Source organism: Erythrolamprus reginae, chromosome 3 (assembly GCF_031021105.1).
Source record: "Erythrolamprus reginae isolate rEryReg1 chromosome 3, rEryReg1.hap1, whole genome shotgun sequence".
Lineage (NCBI taxonomy): Eukaryota > Metazoa > Chordata > Lepidosauria > Squamata > Dipsadidae > Erythrolamprus > Erythrolamprus reginae.
In genome coordinates, this window is record NC_091952.1 from 230,639,531 (window position 1) to 230,656,933 (window position 17,403).

At 41.9% G+C, this 17,403-nt stretch overlaps 1 protein-coding gene across 1 annotated transcript in view; it reads left to right on the forward strand.

Moving 5' to 3' along the window:
- ATP6V1C1 (ATPase H+ transporting V1 subunit C1) overlaps window positions 1-17,056 on the forward strand; it is a 33,225-nt gene extending 16,169 nt beyond the window's left edge. Inside the window, exons 8-13 of the mRNA XM_070748165.1 lie at window positions 1,281-1,349; window positions 4,447-4,539; window positions 5,084-5,177; window positions 12,091-12,188; window positions 14,772-14,898; window positions 16,443-17,056. Of these exons, the coding sequence (XP_070604266.1) occupies window positions 1,281-1,349; window positions 4,447-4,539; window positions 5,084-5,177; window positions 12,091-12,188; window positions 14,772-14,898; window positions 16,443-16,538 (577 nt within the window). The 3' untranslated portion in view covers window positions 16,539-17,056. The remainder of the gene's footprint in view (window positions 1-1,280; window positions 1,350-4,446; window positions 4,540-5,083; window positions 5,178-12,090; window positions 12,189-14,771; window positions 14,899-16,442) is intronic.
- The last annotated feature ends 347 nt before the right edge of the window (window positions 17,057-17,403 follow it).

The window sequence follows — 17,403 nt, forward strand, 5'->3', positions numbered from 1 at the left end:
ATATTGGTAATTCTAATAATGTATATTTCCTTTGTAATAATACTGTGATCAAATTATATTGTTCTAGTGTTCTAGTTGAATTGTTAGAAGAATACTAATGGTTTTCATTTTTTAAAAACAAATTGAACCTAGGTAAGAAACCTAGGTAGAAATAAGATATTGTAGATTTTATTTATTTATCATATTTTTGAGACACAAAATAGCTGTTTATATCATTCGTGCATTTTTAAATTAATTAAAAAACGTAATCTTAAAAGTAGTTCAGCTAGTTTCAGTAGCATTTCATAGGTTTTCTTGAACAGTAAAAAAAGAAATGTTTTCATTGAGAATATTACATTGGTGTGTATCTTTGGCAAGAGAAACCAGGGAGCATAAAACTAAAGCCTTTCCATATATGAAAGTCCTTTCCAAAGGAGAGGCATGTATCAAAACAACAGTCATGCAGTTTTGATGAACAATTGATGAAGTTTTATGGTTGGAAATGAAAACAGTGTCTCAAACCATGATGGCAAACCTATAGCCCCGAGTCTTCGGAGAGGGGCGGCATACAAATCTAAATAATAATAATAGTAATAGTAGTAGTAGTAGTAGTAGTAGTAGTAGTAGTAGTAGTAATAATAATAATAATAATAATAATAATGATAATATCTCAGCGGACATTTGAAAACTATCGGAATTGACAAAATCTCCATCTGTCAATTGCAAAAGGCCGCTTTACTGAGATCAGCAAACATAATTCGCCGCTACATCACGTAGTCCTAGGTGCTTGGGAAGTGCCCGACTGGTGATGAAATACGAAATCCAGCATAGTGATCTCGTTTGCTGTGTTGTATTGACATCATAATAATAATAATAATAATAATAATAATAATAATAATAATAACAATAACAACAACAACAACAATAACAGCAACAACAACAACAATAATAATAATGGCACGTGAGCCGTCACCCTAGGTCAGCTCAACTGCGCGTGTTTGTGTGCCTCCTTGCTGGTCAGCTGAATTTCAGATCTCTGCATGCAGGAGAGGCATATGCATACCCCCGCTGCCTTGGGGAGCGCATGGAGGGCATTGCATTATGGGTGTGGGCACGCACACACTCTTGGCACCCGAGGAAGAAATGTTAGCCATCACTGGTCTAGAACATGGAAAAAACAGTCAGCTTTTTGGAAACACATTAATATATGCCAAAAGTTATAAATACAGTGAAGTAGAGAACTTGATTCTGTCCTACACACCTGTGTTAAGACTGGGAATTATTGCTTTTTTTTATTTCAGGACAAATTACACTGATTGGACGAAGCAGTATGAAACTTTGACAGATATGATAGTCCCTCGATCCACCAAGTAATCTTGTTTCACTTTTCATATCCTTTTTATTAAAGTTTGTTGCAAAATCAAAATAAGAGGACACACAGATGACTGATTCAGCTGGTTCATAAACTTCTTTATAAATATAATAACAGATGAATTTACAATACTGTTAGCAGAGTTCTTCAAGCAGTTAGAGAGAGAACAGTTAGTTTCATTTCAGCAGAGTTCAGAGTGAAAGAGTACAGAGTGTAGACCCGGAGCTATGCCCAGCCTTAATTTTAAGTATTCAGTTTTGATTCTCTCCACAGACTCAGAAGTAGTTAGCTCCTATTGGATGACAGAGCTGCTATATCTGTTCATTGGCTGACCTTGTTACCATCGGCTCTACCAGTTCATGAATATCTTAACACTTTTAATATACTTGATTCTTAGAGCAATAGACTGGAGTACAAATCAAAAGGGACTGAATATACCTTTTAAAGATTCCATGTGTACAATAGTCTAAATATTTCTTCTCCCTAAAAATTTCTTCTCTGCTTTTGATATTGAATTGAATTTTTCTCTCCAAACCATAGCCTGCAGAACCAATGCTAGTTGTACTCAAATATGGTTGTATGGAGGCCTTTTGTTCTCAGTTGATGTGTAGCTTGGTCTGTAAAAATAATTTGTTTTGCCACAATCACCACCACCACCATTGTGCTAAACAATGGTTTGTTGAATAAAATATAATCTGAACTATAGCAATAGCAATAATACTTAAATTCATATACCGCTTCGCAATGCTTTACAGCCCTCTCTAAGTGGTTTAGAGAGTATATTGCCCCAAACAATCTGGTACCTCACTTTACTGACCTCGGAAGGGTGGAAGGATGAATCAACCTTGAGCCTGGTGAGAATTGAATTGCTGAATCGCTGGCAGTCAGCAGAAGTAGTCTGCACTACTGCATTCTAACCATTGCACCGCCATGGCTCTTTGGAGTATATATGAACTCTAAACACAAATTACCCAAAACCCAAAACAGACAAATCATCACATATTAATGCAGTCCATCAACCTAGTTATGATCTCAATTTTTCTTGATGATAGCAGTCTATCATTTGAGGGAAAGAGGGCATCGATTTGTTCTCTATATGCTCCACCTGAGGGTAGGACAAGAAGCAATGGGTGGAAGCTCAGAAGGAGATTCAGTCCAAAAAAGATTGCACAATCATTTGTCTGCGTGATATGAAGACTCCTCCCTTAGGCGGGGGATTGGACTACAGGCAGTGTTCCCTCTAATTTTTTTTTGGGGTGGGCGGAAAAGTATAGTGTCTGAGCGGCAGTCCCTTCGGGACTGGGCGGCACAGAAATAATAAATAAATAAATAAACAAACAAATAAATAAAAAACCCACCCTGTTTTGCCTCAGAGAATTTCAAAATAAAATACTGTACTGTGTGTCTATAACAGTGAGCTCATAATAGGGCAACTCTATCAATATCAAAATGCCACTTAAATAGTTGAACTAGTTTCAGACTAGATTTTGATTTTCTTTCTCTCTTCCTTACTCCCATTCTTTTTCTTTCTCTTTTCCTTCCTCTCTTTTTTCTATCTGTTTCTCTCTCTTCCTCTCTCTCTCCTTCCCTCTCACTCTTTCCCTCTCGGCTTCTGGGCAGGTTTGGAAAACTCTGAGTTGATGATGATTTTTAAGTGAGCGATTGCTCACTGCTCAGCTTAGAGGGAACTATGACTACAGGACCTTCCAACTGTATGATTCTAAATAGTTTCAGTAATATTCTTTATTGGTTAAACTATATTGGTGAAATAGTACCGAATTGCACAGACTAAGAAGAACTCCTATTGCAACCATTTCCCCCAAACCATGTACAGTGGTACCTCTATTTACGAACTTAATTCGTTCTGTTACCAGGTTCTTAAGTAGAAAAGTTTGTAAGAAGAAGCATTTTTTCCCATAGGAATAAATGTAAAAGCAAATAATGTGTGCGATTGGGCAAACCACAGGGAGGGTGGAGGCCCTGTTTCCTCCCAGGAGATTCCTAGAGAGGCCCCACAGAGGCTTCTCCCCACCTTTTCCAGCCCTGTTTCCTCCCAGGAGATTCCTAGAGAGGCCCCACAGAGGCTTCTCCCTGCCTTTTCTGGCCCTGTTTATGCCAAGGAGATTCCTAGAGAGGCCCCACGGAGGCTTCTCCCTGTCTTTTCCAGTTACAGTTTCGGAGGCTCAGGTTTGTAAGTGGAAAATGGTTCTTGAGAAGAGGCAAAAAAATCTTGAACACCTGGTTCTTATCTAGAAAAGTTTGTAAGTAGAGGCGTTTGTAGGTAGAGGTACCACTGTACTTCAATTCATGCTTTTCATTCAGCAAATGGGACTACCAAAAGTACTTTTGTGTCAGACACTTAGATTGGCACTGAGTATTTTCTGAAATAATGAAGTTTGTGTAGTCATTGTTTGTTGGGAAGAATGGGCTTCTTGTATAAAATATGCTGTCTATGTTACTTCTGTTAAAAGGATAGCTTAGTACAGTGATTTTCAACCTTTTTTGAGCCGCGGCACATTTTTTACATTTACAAAACCATGGGGCACATTGAGTGGGGGTGGGGTGGGGCTAAAAAATATTGGACAAAAAAATTCTCTCTCTTCCTCCCTTTTGCTCTATTTCTCTGTCCCTCTTTCTCTCCCTCTTTTTCTCTCCATCCCTCTTTCTTTCTCTCTTCCTTCTTTCTTCTTTTTTGCTCTCTTTCTCTCTCCCACCTTCCCTCCCTCTCTTTCTCTCTCTCTCTCTTGCTTTCTTTCTTTCTCTCTCTTGCTCTCTCTCTTGCTTGCTTTCTCTCTTGTTCCCTTTCTTTCTCTCTCTCTTGTTTTCTTTCTCTGAGCTTCGCGGCACACCTGACCATGTCTCGCGGCACACTAGTGTGCCACGGCACACTGGTCGAAAAACACTGGCTTAGTAGGTAAACTGCAGTTACTGTTCTCTAATTGAACCATACCGCCTTAAATCTGTTATTGTAAACTAAACATTACAAAATTCTAAATCAGTTTAACAATTTTGAGTTACACCTTCAGTTCTTATTATAGTTTTTGCTTTCATTGAGGCTTTTTGTCTTACGGGCCCTGGAATCTTTTACTTTGCAGCGTTCTTTCTGAGGATCAGGATAATTATCTCTGCAACGTCACTTTATTCAGGAAGGCAGTGGATGAGTTCAAACATAAAGCAAGAGAAAACAAGTAAGTAAAATACATAGAAACATAGAAACATAGAAGTCTGACGGCAGAAAAAGACCTCATGGTCCATCTAGTCTGCCCTTATACTATTTTCTGTATTTTATCTTAGGATGGATATATGTTTATCCCAGGCATGTTTAAATTCAGTTACTGTGGATTTATCTACCACGTCTGCTGGAAGTTTGTTCCAAGGATCTACTACTCTTTCAGTGAAATAATATTTTCTCATGTTGCTTTTGATCTTTCCCCCAACTAACTTCAGATTGTGCCCCCTTGTTCTTGTGTTCACTTTCCTATTAAAAACACTTCCCTCCTGGACCTTATTTAACCCTTTAATATATTTAAATGTTTCGATCATGTCCCCCCTTTTCCTTCTGTCCTCCAGACTATACAGATTGAGTTCATTAAGTCTTTCCTGATACGTTTTATGCTTAGGAAAGACTTAATGAACTCAATCTGTATAGTCTGGAGGACTATACCTGCTTTATTTTCTTGTTAAGGAATAGCTGCACAGAAATTTACGAATTGCGCTTCTTCCCCTGTGCAGATTCATGGTCCGTGACTTTCAGTACAATGAAGAAGAAATGAAGGCAGACAAAGAGGAAATGAACAGGCTGTCTACTGATAAGAAAAAACAGTTCGTAAGTTCAGTGGTATTTTTTGCATTAAATACAGAAGTAATTTTTCAGAATCAGTAGTTTCATTGCTGATGTTTTTTTTAGTTTCCCCCCCCCCATATAAATGTGGTACAACAACCACTGATTAACAAATACAGAGGGAGAGAAAGGGAGGGAGGGAAAGAGAAAGAGGGAATGAAGGAGAGAAGGAAAGATATAAAAGATAGAGAGAAAGGGAGGGAGAGAAAGGAAAGAGAGAGAAAAGGAGGGAGAGAAAGAGGGAATGAAGGAGGAAGATAAACAAAGAAAGAGAGAGATATAATGGATAGAGAGAAAGAGGGAGAGAAAGGAAAGAAAGGGAATGAAGGAGGGAGAGAAAGAGGGGGAGAGAAAGGAAAGAGAAAAGAAGAGAGAGAAAGAGGGAATGAAGGAGGAAGAGAAAGAAAGAAAGAGAGATATAATGGATAGAGAGAAAGGGAGGGAGAGAAAGGGAGGGAGGGAAAGAGAAAGAGGGAATGAAGGAGGGAGAGAAAGAAAGAGATATAAAGGATAGAGAGAAAGGGAGGGAGAGAAAGGAAAGAGAAAAGGAGGGAGAGAAAGGGAATGATGGAGGGAGAAAGAAAGAGTGAGAGGTAGAAAGGATAGAGAGAAAGAGGGAGGGAGAGAAAGGAAAGAGATGAGAGGAAGGAGGAGAGAGAAAGGAGCAGGAGCGAATTATGGATGTTTTTTTTAAAGTATTTAACAAGAAGTATCAAAGAAGCTATAGTGTAGGTGTAGTACTCAATCCCATTTTTATTCAGGGTTATTTTTTACATCAGGGAATTATATTTGACCTGCAAAAGACAGAATGAATGTTGCAGGGGCACTATGGCTGAGTTTAGATATTAAATGCCAGATGGGATATTTTCTAAGTGCTAAAAGAACATGTAGGTATTATTTAAGAACTATTATCTCTAATCTTTTGCAGTGTGCAATGAATTTTTAGAATAGATTATTAAATGATGAGCCCGTGAATGTCTAGGAAAGAATATATTGATTACTAAGAAGCAACTTGACTTTATCAAGAATCAGGTCATCTTTCTCATTTTAAATAGAATTATAGTCAAGTAGATAAAAAGAATAACGCTGTGTAGCTTTCTAACATGTCCTTATTGACAATTTCTTAAGCCAATGAGTTGAACTGTACTGTTCTAGATTGCTGATTTTGACTGCTAAACAAGATTTGACAAGGATAGCTATTATGCTTACAGGTAGTCAACCACAATTGAGCCCTATTGTGACAGTTTTTAAGTGAATTTTGCCTCATTTTATGATCTATTTTAAATTGTAAATTGTAAATTATTAGATTTGTCAGGAATTGTTTTTATTGTGTTGTGAGCCGCCCCGAGTCTACGGAGAGGGGCGGCATACAAATCTAATAAATAATAAATAAAATAAATAAGTGGCACACAGAGCCACCTCTCTGGGCACGTGAGCCATCATCACCTGTTACTCTTCCGGGTCCGGTGCACCAGCCAGCTGGTCCTCACACGCGGGAGCGCCAGAAAATGGAAGACCAGGAAACTGGAAGATCATATTCCCGGTGTGCTATGCGTGCTGGGCGACTGCTCTTCCGGTTTCCTGCATATGTGCACAAGCGCGGGGTCTTGTTTTGACACTTGGTGCCGAAAAGGCTCGCCAACACTGCTACATGCCAGTTGCTTCCCTATTGCTAATTTCCAGACATCGCTTATTGCTTCTTTGTCTGGTTGCTGTCTTGTCTCCTTTTCTCCCACACACCCATAATGATCTTGGAGTTCATTCATAAGCAAAAGGCCTGTGCTCTCTGTGCGCCCCTGCACCTTCTTGAAAATGTCAGGGAGTGACTTAATTAGCCTAACAGCTGAAACACTTCGATGCTTGTGAATAAACCAGGTGGAGAAATGAATGAATAAGCACATGTCATCTCATGTTTCAACTACTAGAATCTTTTGGGGAAAGGCCGAAGCTGAACTAAGCCTTGGGAGGTGGAAGTGGAAAGCATTCTGCTAGGTTGATGCTGTTTTTCCCAAATGCAGTCCGCAACCTCAGATTCATTTTCTCACAACCAAAGAATATATAACTACTGGGAAAAACAATAACCATGTATGGCGGTGAGAGTTGGACCTTATGGAAGGCTATGCACGGAAAAATTGATGCTCAAACTGTTGTTGGAGAAGACTCTTAGGCAGCGGTCCCCAAACTACGGCCCGCGGGCCAGATGCGGCCCGCTGAGGCTATTTACCCGGCCTGCAGCAGCGTGCAAGATTTTACCATATAATATACTAAGTTCCCGAATCTCCCCTCCACTCTGCTGCTGAGCGTCTGGCGGCGGCAAGGAAGAGGAAAGCCAGGGGGCGGGGAGGAAAGCACCCTATGGCAGAGCAGCAACAGTTCCTCTCCCTAAAGGCGAGAAAGAAATTGGCCAATTGCTTTCCTCCCCGCCCCCTGGCTTTCCGCCTCCTCTCCAGACACTCAGCTGCAGACGGTCTTGGTCTCTCCTGCTTTTTTTTTTTTTTTTGCATCGGTGAAGTTTGCGCGCGTTTGGGCACTTTTGGTGTTGGGGGGGGTCTGCTGCAGAGAGGGAGAGAGAGAGAGAGAAAGAGGGAGACATAGAAAGGGAGCGAGAGAGAAAAATAAAGCAAGAAAGAGAGGGAGAGAGAGAGTGGGAGAGTGCTGCTTTTTTGCTTCTTCGCTGCCCCGCAGGGAGCCTGGAAGCCCTGCAAGAGCATCTGGAGGGGGCAGTAAACAATTTATCAGGACCCCCGCGCACTAACTTGTTAACGGCCACACCGTCCCGGCCAGGCGACGGGGAGGCCCTCCCGATGCTTGCCCGCCGCCCAGGCCCCGCGCTTGGAGCCGGGGGCGACGGGCCTAGCCTCGGCTTACTTGGCCCCGGCACGGCCGAAGCGCGGGGCGGAGTAGGCGGCGGCTGCTTCAGGCCCACCCCCGAGCTGAGCTTCCTTTGGCTTCCTTCGAGGCAAAGCTGCAAAGCTCACCTGCCGCCTCGAAGGAAGCCAAAGGAAGCTCAGCTCAACGAGGACCGGCTGTTGGTCCCTTGAAGCTGCCGCTGCCCACTGCAGAGATCCCTTCGCCCGAACGGAGGCAGCGACGGCGGGCTCAAGGGACCAAGAGCCGGTCTTTCTCGGTGCTGAATTGTTGCAGCCTCTGAGTCCGCCTCCGGGCGAAGGGATCTCCTCGGGGAGAAAGGAAGGAAGCCAAAGGAAGCTCAGCTCAACGAGGACCAGCTGTTGGTCCCTTGAACCCGCCTCCGCCTACGTTCGGGCGAAGGGATCTCCGCAGTGGGCGTTGGTGGCGGTGGCAGCTTCAAGGGACCAACAGCCGGCCCTCCTTCAGCTGAGCTTCCTTTGGCTTCCTTCCTTTGGCTTCCTTCCTTTCTCCCCGAGGAGATCCCTTCACCTGGAGGCGGACTCAGAGGCTGCAACAATTCAGCGCCGAGAAAGACCGGCTCTTGGTCCCTTGAGCCCGCCGCCTCCGTTCGGGCGAAGGGATCTCTGCAGTGGGCAGCGGCAGCTTCAAGGGACCAACAGCCGGTCCTCGTTGAGTTGAGCTTCCTTCGGCTTCCTTCGAGGCGGCAGGTGAGCTTTGCAGTTTTGCCTCGAAGGAAGCTCAGCTCGGGGGCGGGCCTGAAACAGCCGCCGCCGCCTACTCCGCCCCGCGCTTCGGCTGCACCGGGAGCTCTGGTGGGTGCGGGGCAGCAGGGCAAGCCACGAAGGTGACGCAGCGTGGGTCAAGCGGGAGGGCACAGCAGTAGTCGTAAGGCGGCGGTGGGGCGGTTGGCTGCAAGGCACCGGCGCCGGCGGCTTGATGTGTTGCAGGACGCCGTACATTGCTGGCGCTGCGCTGGGCATGGGGCTGGCACCTCCGTCCTGGGCCAGCCAGCGGGCCAGCGCCAGCAATGTACTGCGACCCGACGTCGGTGCCACCGTCTTGGGAGCTTCTGCTTGCAGCCGACTGCCCCGCGGCGTGTTGCAGGGCAGAAAAAGAAAGAAGAGAGGAAGGAAGAGAGAAGAAAAGGAGAGAGAGAAAGAAAGCAAGAGAGAGAAGGAGAGAAAACAAGTGAGGGGGGAGGGAATGTGAGAGAGAAAAATGAGAAAATGATGGAGGGAAAGAACGAGGGAGAGGGAAAAAAACAAATGAGAAAGAAGGGAAAAAAGGGAGAGGGAAGAGAGAAGTGGGAAGGAGGGAGGGAGCGAAAGAAGGAGAAATGGCAGGAAAAGGAAGGAAGGAAAGGAGGAAGGAAGGAAGGAAGAAGAAATGGAGGGAACAAAGAAGGAGGGAAGAATGAAATGAATGGAGGGGGCGGAGGAAGGAAGGACTTTTTTGGGGGGGGGGGGGTAAATTCTTTTAAATTTTTCTCAACATACATTCAAGCAATACAATGTACCATCTAATTTTCCCTGAATAAAATGCGGTATTTTGTCAGTAACTAATATCAATCATCAAAAAAGTTGCAAAAGGTTTTTTTCTAATGTTGTCATCCAGGTACATACTTTTCTTTTAATTAAATTCCCTCCTTAATGTTCCTTCAAGAAGTACAACACCAATTATATTTCCAACTTATTAATCATTATGCCAAAGTGCTTCCTTCTTTCTTTATACATTTTTCATAAGTCAAGAAAACCTTCTATAGCCAATCTGATATTAACAAAAGAAAATTAAAAACAAAACATAAACATGTATGAATTTCAGACTTCTTCCCCCCCTCTAAATAGTACATTCCCATTTTGTTTTTTAATGTTAAAACAAGGTATGTGCAGTGTGCATAGGGATTTGTTCATAGCTTTTTTTATAGTCCGGCCCTCCAACAGTCTGAGGGACGGTGAACTGGCCCCCTGTGTAAAAAGTTTGGGGACCCCTGCTCTTAGGAGTCTCTTGCAAGGAGATCAAATCAATAAATTCTAAAGGCAATCAATTCTGACTGTCCTTTGGAAGGACAGATGCTAAAGATGAATATCAAACACTTTGGCCACCAGATGAGAAGAGAACATTTATTGGAAAAGACCCTGATGTTGAGAAAGTAGAAGGCAAAAGTAGAAAGGGACAACAGAGGATGAGCTGTTGATCATATTAGATCATATTAGATATTGTCATCAACACAATCAATATGAATTTTGGCAAATTGAGGGAGCCAATTGTGGACAGGAGCCTGGCATGTATGATCCACGGGGTCGCAAAGAGTTGGATATGATTTAGCGACTGGACACCAACAACAATAGAAGTCAGAAGCAATATTCAAAAATAACATTGGCAATTTTAAATATAAATTTATGTATCTTGTATAAATAATACAAGTACAGGGAGGGAAGACTTTGGTTGATAGAAATATGAAAGATTAGTGTCTTAATCAATCCAAATTGAACTTGATGCAACATGGTGTTTTTTTTTAAGAAAAGGCTATTAGTCATAGGCTATGATAAGAGGAATAATTGTTTGTATGTATGTATGTTTGGTTTTATAATAAGGGTTTTTTAATTGTTTTAGTATTGGATTGTTACATGCTGTTTTTTATCACTGTTCTTAGCCGCCCCAAGTCTACAGAGAGGGGCAGCATACAAATCCAATAAATAAAATAAATAATAAAATAAATAAATAAAATCCAGTCCATGAAAAATAGATTAAACTACTTTGCACAGAGAAATCACAACTAGGATGTTGAGAATTCTGCAAATGAAGTCCTTTGAGTAGCAGGTGACTTGTTTATGAAGAAGGAAAAATTAAAAGGACATAATAATTTTCAGAGTGTGAGAAGCACCTTTCCCTTCCCTAAAAGAGGGTTTAAAATGTTTGTGCCTCTTATACACCGAATACTGCCATTTTAGGCCTCCCAAAACGTAACCCTACATCCTGTTTTTATGAAAAAATTGACCAGTTTTTTCTAAAAATGGGCTGGGGAGACTTGCAGAATACTTCTGAAGGTTGGGGGAAGGCAAAAAATGCCCCAGTCTTTAAAAAAAAAACAGATGAAAAACGGGCCATTTTTTTCACAAAAACTGGGGTCTTTTTTGCCTTCCCCCAGCTTCCAGAAGCACTCTGCAAGCTTCCCAAATTTACTGCCCAGGCCCGTTTTTTGCAAAAAACAGGGTGCTCAGAGGGTTTGGGAGACCTGCAAAGTTCTCCTGGGGGCTGGGAAGGACAAAAACTATTTTTTAAAAATCTTGGTGCATCTTATACACCGGTGCGTTCAAAAATATGATACTTGAAAGATTGTTGCATAGGAAACGAGAACAGATTCCAAAGATTACATCTGAAACCAGTGATCAGATATGGCAAGAAAGTGAATATTGTTTTCAGCTAAACATTACAAGAAATGTTCTAACAACTTAATTGCTTGAGAGTGTCAATAAGTGGTGGACACTAACACTTCTTCATGTGAGATGAATGATATGCTATCAGGAATACTTGCATTGCATTGCCAAGAATCTGATTCTATGCAGGATTATTCAGTTGTCCAGTTAGAATTGAATTGAATAGAATAGAATAGAATTCTTTATTGGCCAAGTGTGATTGGACACACAAGGAATTTGTCTTGGTGCCTATGCTCTCAGTGTACATAAACGAAAATATAGATTTGTCAAGAATCATATGGTCCAACACTTGATGATTGTCATGACGATGATGTGATGTCCAGTTTCACTAGTCCTAAAACTGATCCTGCAATTTTTTGATGTTAAATAATATTTCAGTTCTGAATAATAAAATGGCAAAGTATAAATGCTTAAAATATTAAATACATTAACTGTGCTCAGTTGGTTCAATTATCTTGATATGTTTTGGCTTATTGTTTGAAAGAAGTATATAACCACAGTTTTGCGTACGTACATACACATTTTAAATATTCAAGAGAAAGTCTTCTAATATTTACAGTGTCTGCTTGCTTTTCTCTGTTTAATCACAGGGGCCTCTAGTCCGGTGGCTAAAAGTGAATTTCAGTGAAGCTTTTATTGCATGGATTCATGTGAAAGCCCTAAGAGTTTTTGTCGAATCTGTTCTAAGGTATTTATCTTTGTTGCCATATACAGTTTTCTGATTCTTCAGGAATTATACAACAATTTTATAATCTCAGTTTAGTAAATCTTGGTAGATGAACTCCCTTTTAAAATGACCAATGTCAGGGTGAAGCCAATATAGTTGGGGTCTTCAGCCTGCCACACTTTATACCATTATATTATGCATGCTTTACTGTGGGAACTTGGGAGGAGGACTGTTTGAGGGCTGTCTGCATGTAGTCATAACAAATTATTTCTAGAAAGTCAAGGTCATCCTTTGTCTTCGCACTTCTGCACCTGCGTGGAAGAAGATGGGTGGATCTGCCAGGCTGGCTGTCGGACATTGGTCAATGTGATGGACTTGGGGGAGTGGGGACAAGGGCTTGAACCTTCAACTGGTTAGTGAACTCCGAAGCACTTCAGATTCAGGATTCACCCAGCTGTGCCAACATAGCTCTGTTAATACCGTATTTTTCAGAGTATAAGACTCATAGGAATATAAGACGCACCTTAATTTTGGGGGAGGAAAATAGGGAAATGAATCTGCTCACCAGGTATTCATCTGGCTAGCGTCCTTAGTTTGGTCAGGTTCAGCACATTATTTTATCCCCTGGTTAAGGGTTTTTAAAAAAAAAATTATTCTGAGAGAATAACAATGAAAGAGCTTGCAAGCCAGTAAAAGCTGGGAACATTGTTAGTACCTGCTTAGGGCTGGAAAGAAACGAATCCCAGCGACTGGTTAGGTCTCACAGAGTTGGCCTTCTCCGAATCAAGTCGACGAAACAATGTCGTCTGGCGGGACCCAGGGGAAGAGCCTTCTCTGTGGCGGCCCCGACCCTCTGGAATCAACTCCCCCTGGAGATTAGGACTCCCCCACCCTCCTTGCCTTTCGCACACTCCTCAAAACTCACCTTTGTCATCAGGCATGGGGTAATTGATTCCCCTGGGCTGCCTCCGCTTTACGCATGGTCTGTATGAGATGCATGATTGTTTTTATATTAAGGGTTTTAAATTGTTTTAGTATTGGATTTGTATTGTTCTATACTAATTAATAAATAAATGATAAATAAATAAATTTGCAGCAAATAGAGAATGGAAAAAAAAATCAAAGACGGGGTTTGGAAAACATTCTTGGCAGAGGGTAACAATGAAAGAGCTTGCAAGCTGGTAAGAGCTGGGAACATTGTTAGTACCTGGTTAGGGCTGGAAAGAAACTTACTCAGAGCAACTTAGAGCAGTGAAAAAAACCCTGCAAGGACTTAGGGCTTGGAACACATTCTTCGCAGAGAGAAACAATGAAAGAGCCTGCAAGGTAAGAGCTGGGAAGATCGTTAGCAGCTAGTTAGGGCTGGGGGAAAAAAGCTACATTCAGAGTATAAGACCCAAATTATCAGCGTCTTTTAGGGAGGAAAAGTCTTATACACTGAAAAATACAGTAAAAATTGGAACCTTGAGGAAGAATCTGCCTCAGACTCTGATTTGATTTTAGATCTTATTTGGAACCCTGACAGCCAAATTCTGTTGATAAAATGAATTGTTTAATTAAAAAAAGCTTTGCAAATCACTCTATGTAAATGAGAATGAAATTATAATATAAGCCCCTCACTATCTCAACTTATACAAAATTGAACGGGTCCAAAGACGGGCTACAAGAATGGTGGAAGGTCTTAAGCATAAAACGTATCAGGAAAGACTTCATGAACTCAATCTGTATAGTCTGGAGGACAGAAGGAAAAGGGGGGACATGATCGAAACATTTAAATATGTTAAAGGGTTAAATAAGGTCCAGGAGGGAAGTGTTTTTAATAGGAAAGTGAACACAAGAACAAGGGGACACAATCTGAAGTTAGTTGGGGGAAAGATCAAAAGCAACATGAGAAAATATTATTTTACTGAAAGAGTAGTAGATGCTTGGAACAAACTTCCAGCAGACGTGGTAGATAAATCCACAGTAACTGAATTTAAACATGCCTGGGATAAACATATATCCATCCTAAGATAAAATACAGAAAATAGTATAAGGGCAGACTAGATGGACCATGAGGTCTTTTTCTGCCATCAGACTTCTATGTTTCTATATTTCTATACAGTTCATCTTAGGTTAATGCAGATGTGAGAGGAGAACTGGTAACTTCTGCTTCAGGCATATGCTGCAGTTTAGTTTGTCATCCTAGCTATTATCCAGTTGCTAATCCCTTCAGGCCAATTTTATAATCCGTGTTTTCATTATGCAGCAAAAGATTTAATTTCTATTCCTATGACTGTCCCAGTATGATATAGCGTACTTGCGATATAGTGCGGGGGTGTCAAATTTGTGGTGTCACGGTGGTGTCGCATGACGCATCGGCCTTTTCCCCCTTCGCTAAACGGGGTGTGGGCGTGGTTAGTGTGTGACGCATCTGTCCTGCAGGATGGGAGTTTGACAGCCCTGATTAATGCTTCCAAAAATGTTAACATTTTAAAAAAATGGGAGTTGGGTGTAATAATGTGAGTTCTTTTTTCCATAAGTTCCCCCCTTTCCATAAGTTAATTAGCCTTTGCAAAAGAACAATTAGTCAATTATATTCAGAATTTATTGTCATTTATTTAGGTATGGCTTGCCAGTTAATTTCCAGGCTATGCTTCTTCAACCCAACAAGAGAACAATGAAGAAATTGAGAGAGATCCTCTATGATTTGTACAAACATCTTGATAGTAGTGCTGCAGCAATCATTGATGTGAGTAATCTATACCATAATGAGGTTACCTAATAGGTTTTGCCATAACAAGTACAGTGGTACCTCTACCTAGGAACACCTCTGTTTATGAACTTTTCTAGATAAGAACCGGGTTCTTAGATTTTTTTGCCCCTTCTCAAGAATTATTTTCCACTTACAAACCCAAGCCTCCGAAACTGTAACCAGAAAAGGCAGGGATAAGCCTCCGTGGGCCCTCTCTAGAAATCTTCTGGTAGGAAACAGGGCTGGAAAAGGTGGGGAGAAGCCTCCATGGGGCCTCTCTAGGAATCTCCTGGGAGGAAACAGGGCCTCCACCTTCCCTGTGGTTTCCCCAATCGCACACATTATTTGCTTTTACATTGATTCCTGTGAGAAAAATTGCTTCTTCTTACAAACTTTTCTACTTAAGAACCTGGTCACGGAACGAATTAAGTTCCTAAGTAGAGGTACCACTGTAGATTTTTTTTTCTTATTTCCTGTTGGAAGAGATCACAGAATCCAATTCCATGCCCAGTGCAGAAGTCCAGATTAAAACCGCCCAGAGCCCCATTGGAAATGGGCGGCATGGAAGTTGAATTAATAATAAACAAATAAACATTAAAACAATGTTTTAAGTTAATGTCTGTCTAGCCTCAGAAGCAGCTTGAAGTATGAAAAGGTAGTGCTGAGATTTGAATTTGGGTGGTGGTGGTAATTTTTATATATACAGTGATACCTTGTCTTACAAACTTAATTGGTTCTGGGACGAGGTTTTTAAGGTGAAAAGTTTGTAAGACGAAACAATGTTTCCCATAGGAATCAATGGAAAAGCGATTAATGCGTGCAAGCCCAAAATTCACCCCTTTTGCCAGCCGAAGCGCCTGTTTCTGCACTGCTGGAATTCCCCTGAGGCTCCCCTCCATGGGAAACCCCACTTCCGGACTTCTGTGTTTTTGCGATGATGCAGGGGAATCCTAGCAGGGGAATCTCAGCATCACAAAAATGAGTGCTTTGCTGGCAACGGAAATCCGGAGGTGGGGTTTCCCAGCGAAGGGAGCATCAATGAAATCGCAGCATCGCAAAAACACCGAAGTCCTCGAAACCCCACCTCCGGACCGCTGTGTTTTTGCGATGTTCCGATTTCACTGAGGCTCCCCTCGCTGGGAAACCCCACCTCTGGATTTCCGTGGCCAGCGAAGCGCCTGTTTTTGCGCTGCTGGGATTCCCCTGCTGGGATTCCCCTGCAGCATCAAAAAAACACGGAAGTCCAGAGGTGGGGTTTCCCATGGAGGGGAGCCTCAAGGAAATTCCAGCAGCGCAAAAACGGGTGCTTCGCTGGCAACGGAAGTCCGGAGGCGGGGTATCCCAGCGGCAGCGGTGGGTTTGTAAAGTGCAAATAGTTTGTAAGAAGAGGCAAAAAAATCTTAAACCCTGGGTTTGTATCTCGAAAAGTTTGTATGACGAGGGGTTTATAAGATGAGGTATCACTGTGTGAGACAAAGATGCAACCATTAATTTGGGGGATTAAATTAACCTATAATAATTATTTTTTTAAATAATTCCAGGCAACCATGGACATTCCAGGTTTGAATCTCAGTCAGCAGGAATACTATCCTTACGTGTACTACAAGATAGACTGCAACTTGCTTGACTTCAAGTAGCTTCTTTCTGAATCTAGTGATCCTCTCATAGTGTTGATGTTCAAGCAAAAACAAAGGTTGAAGAATGTCGCTCCTAAATCTCTCATGAATCCGTGCTTGCTTCTTTCTCCCTTTGCATAGGAGAACAATCCCCTTTGGTGGTTGATCCCTTGACCTTTTTTTTTTAAAGAGAAATGTAATTATTGTTTTTAATAGATCAGGTCTGTAATTGTATATTGAGAGAATCAAGAGTGTATTTATAAATAGTCCTTTATTTAAAGAGCAAGAAATAAAAAAGAGGTCATTACGCTTTCATGCCATGTCTCGTCAAGACCTTGTTTATATATAGCAAGATTGTGGGGGGAAACGTGCCATTGTTCACTGTGTTTTTCATAGATGTGCTATAAACATTGTAATTGAATTGTGATGTAAAATATGTGCAGACTGATATTCAGTCGATGCTTTCTGAATGTTTTAAGTTTACAAGATATTAAGTACTGCACCCACCCAAGAAAATAAAAAAAAAAACACCTGTACAATTGTCTTGCCTCTGTAATTTTTTTTAATAGGCCACTATAGAAACATATAGGGAGAGTTTCGCCTTCTGCCGCACGAATCCCAGCGACCAGTTAGGTCGCACAGAGTGGGTCTTCTCCGGGTCCCGTCAACTAAACAATGTCGCTTGGCGGGACCCAGGGGAAGAGCCTTCTCTGTGGCGGCCCCGGCCCTCTGGAACCAACTCGCCCCAGAGATCAGAATTGCCCCCACCCTCCTTGCCTTTCGTAACCTGCTTAAAACCCACCTCTGCCGCCAGGCATGGGGGAATTGAGATACTCTTTCCCCCTAGGCCTTTACAATTTATGCATGGTATGTCTGTAGGTATGTT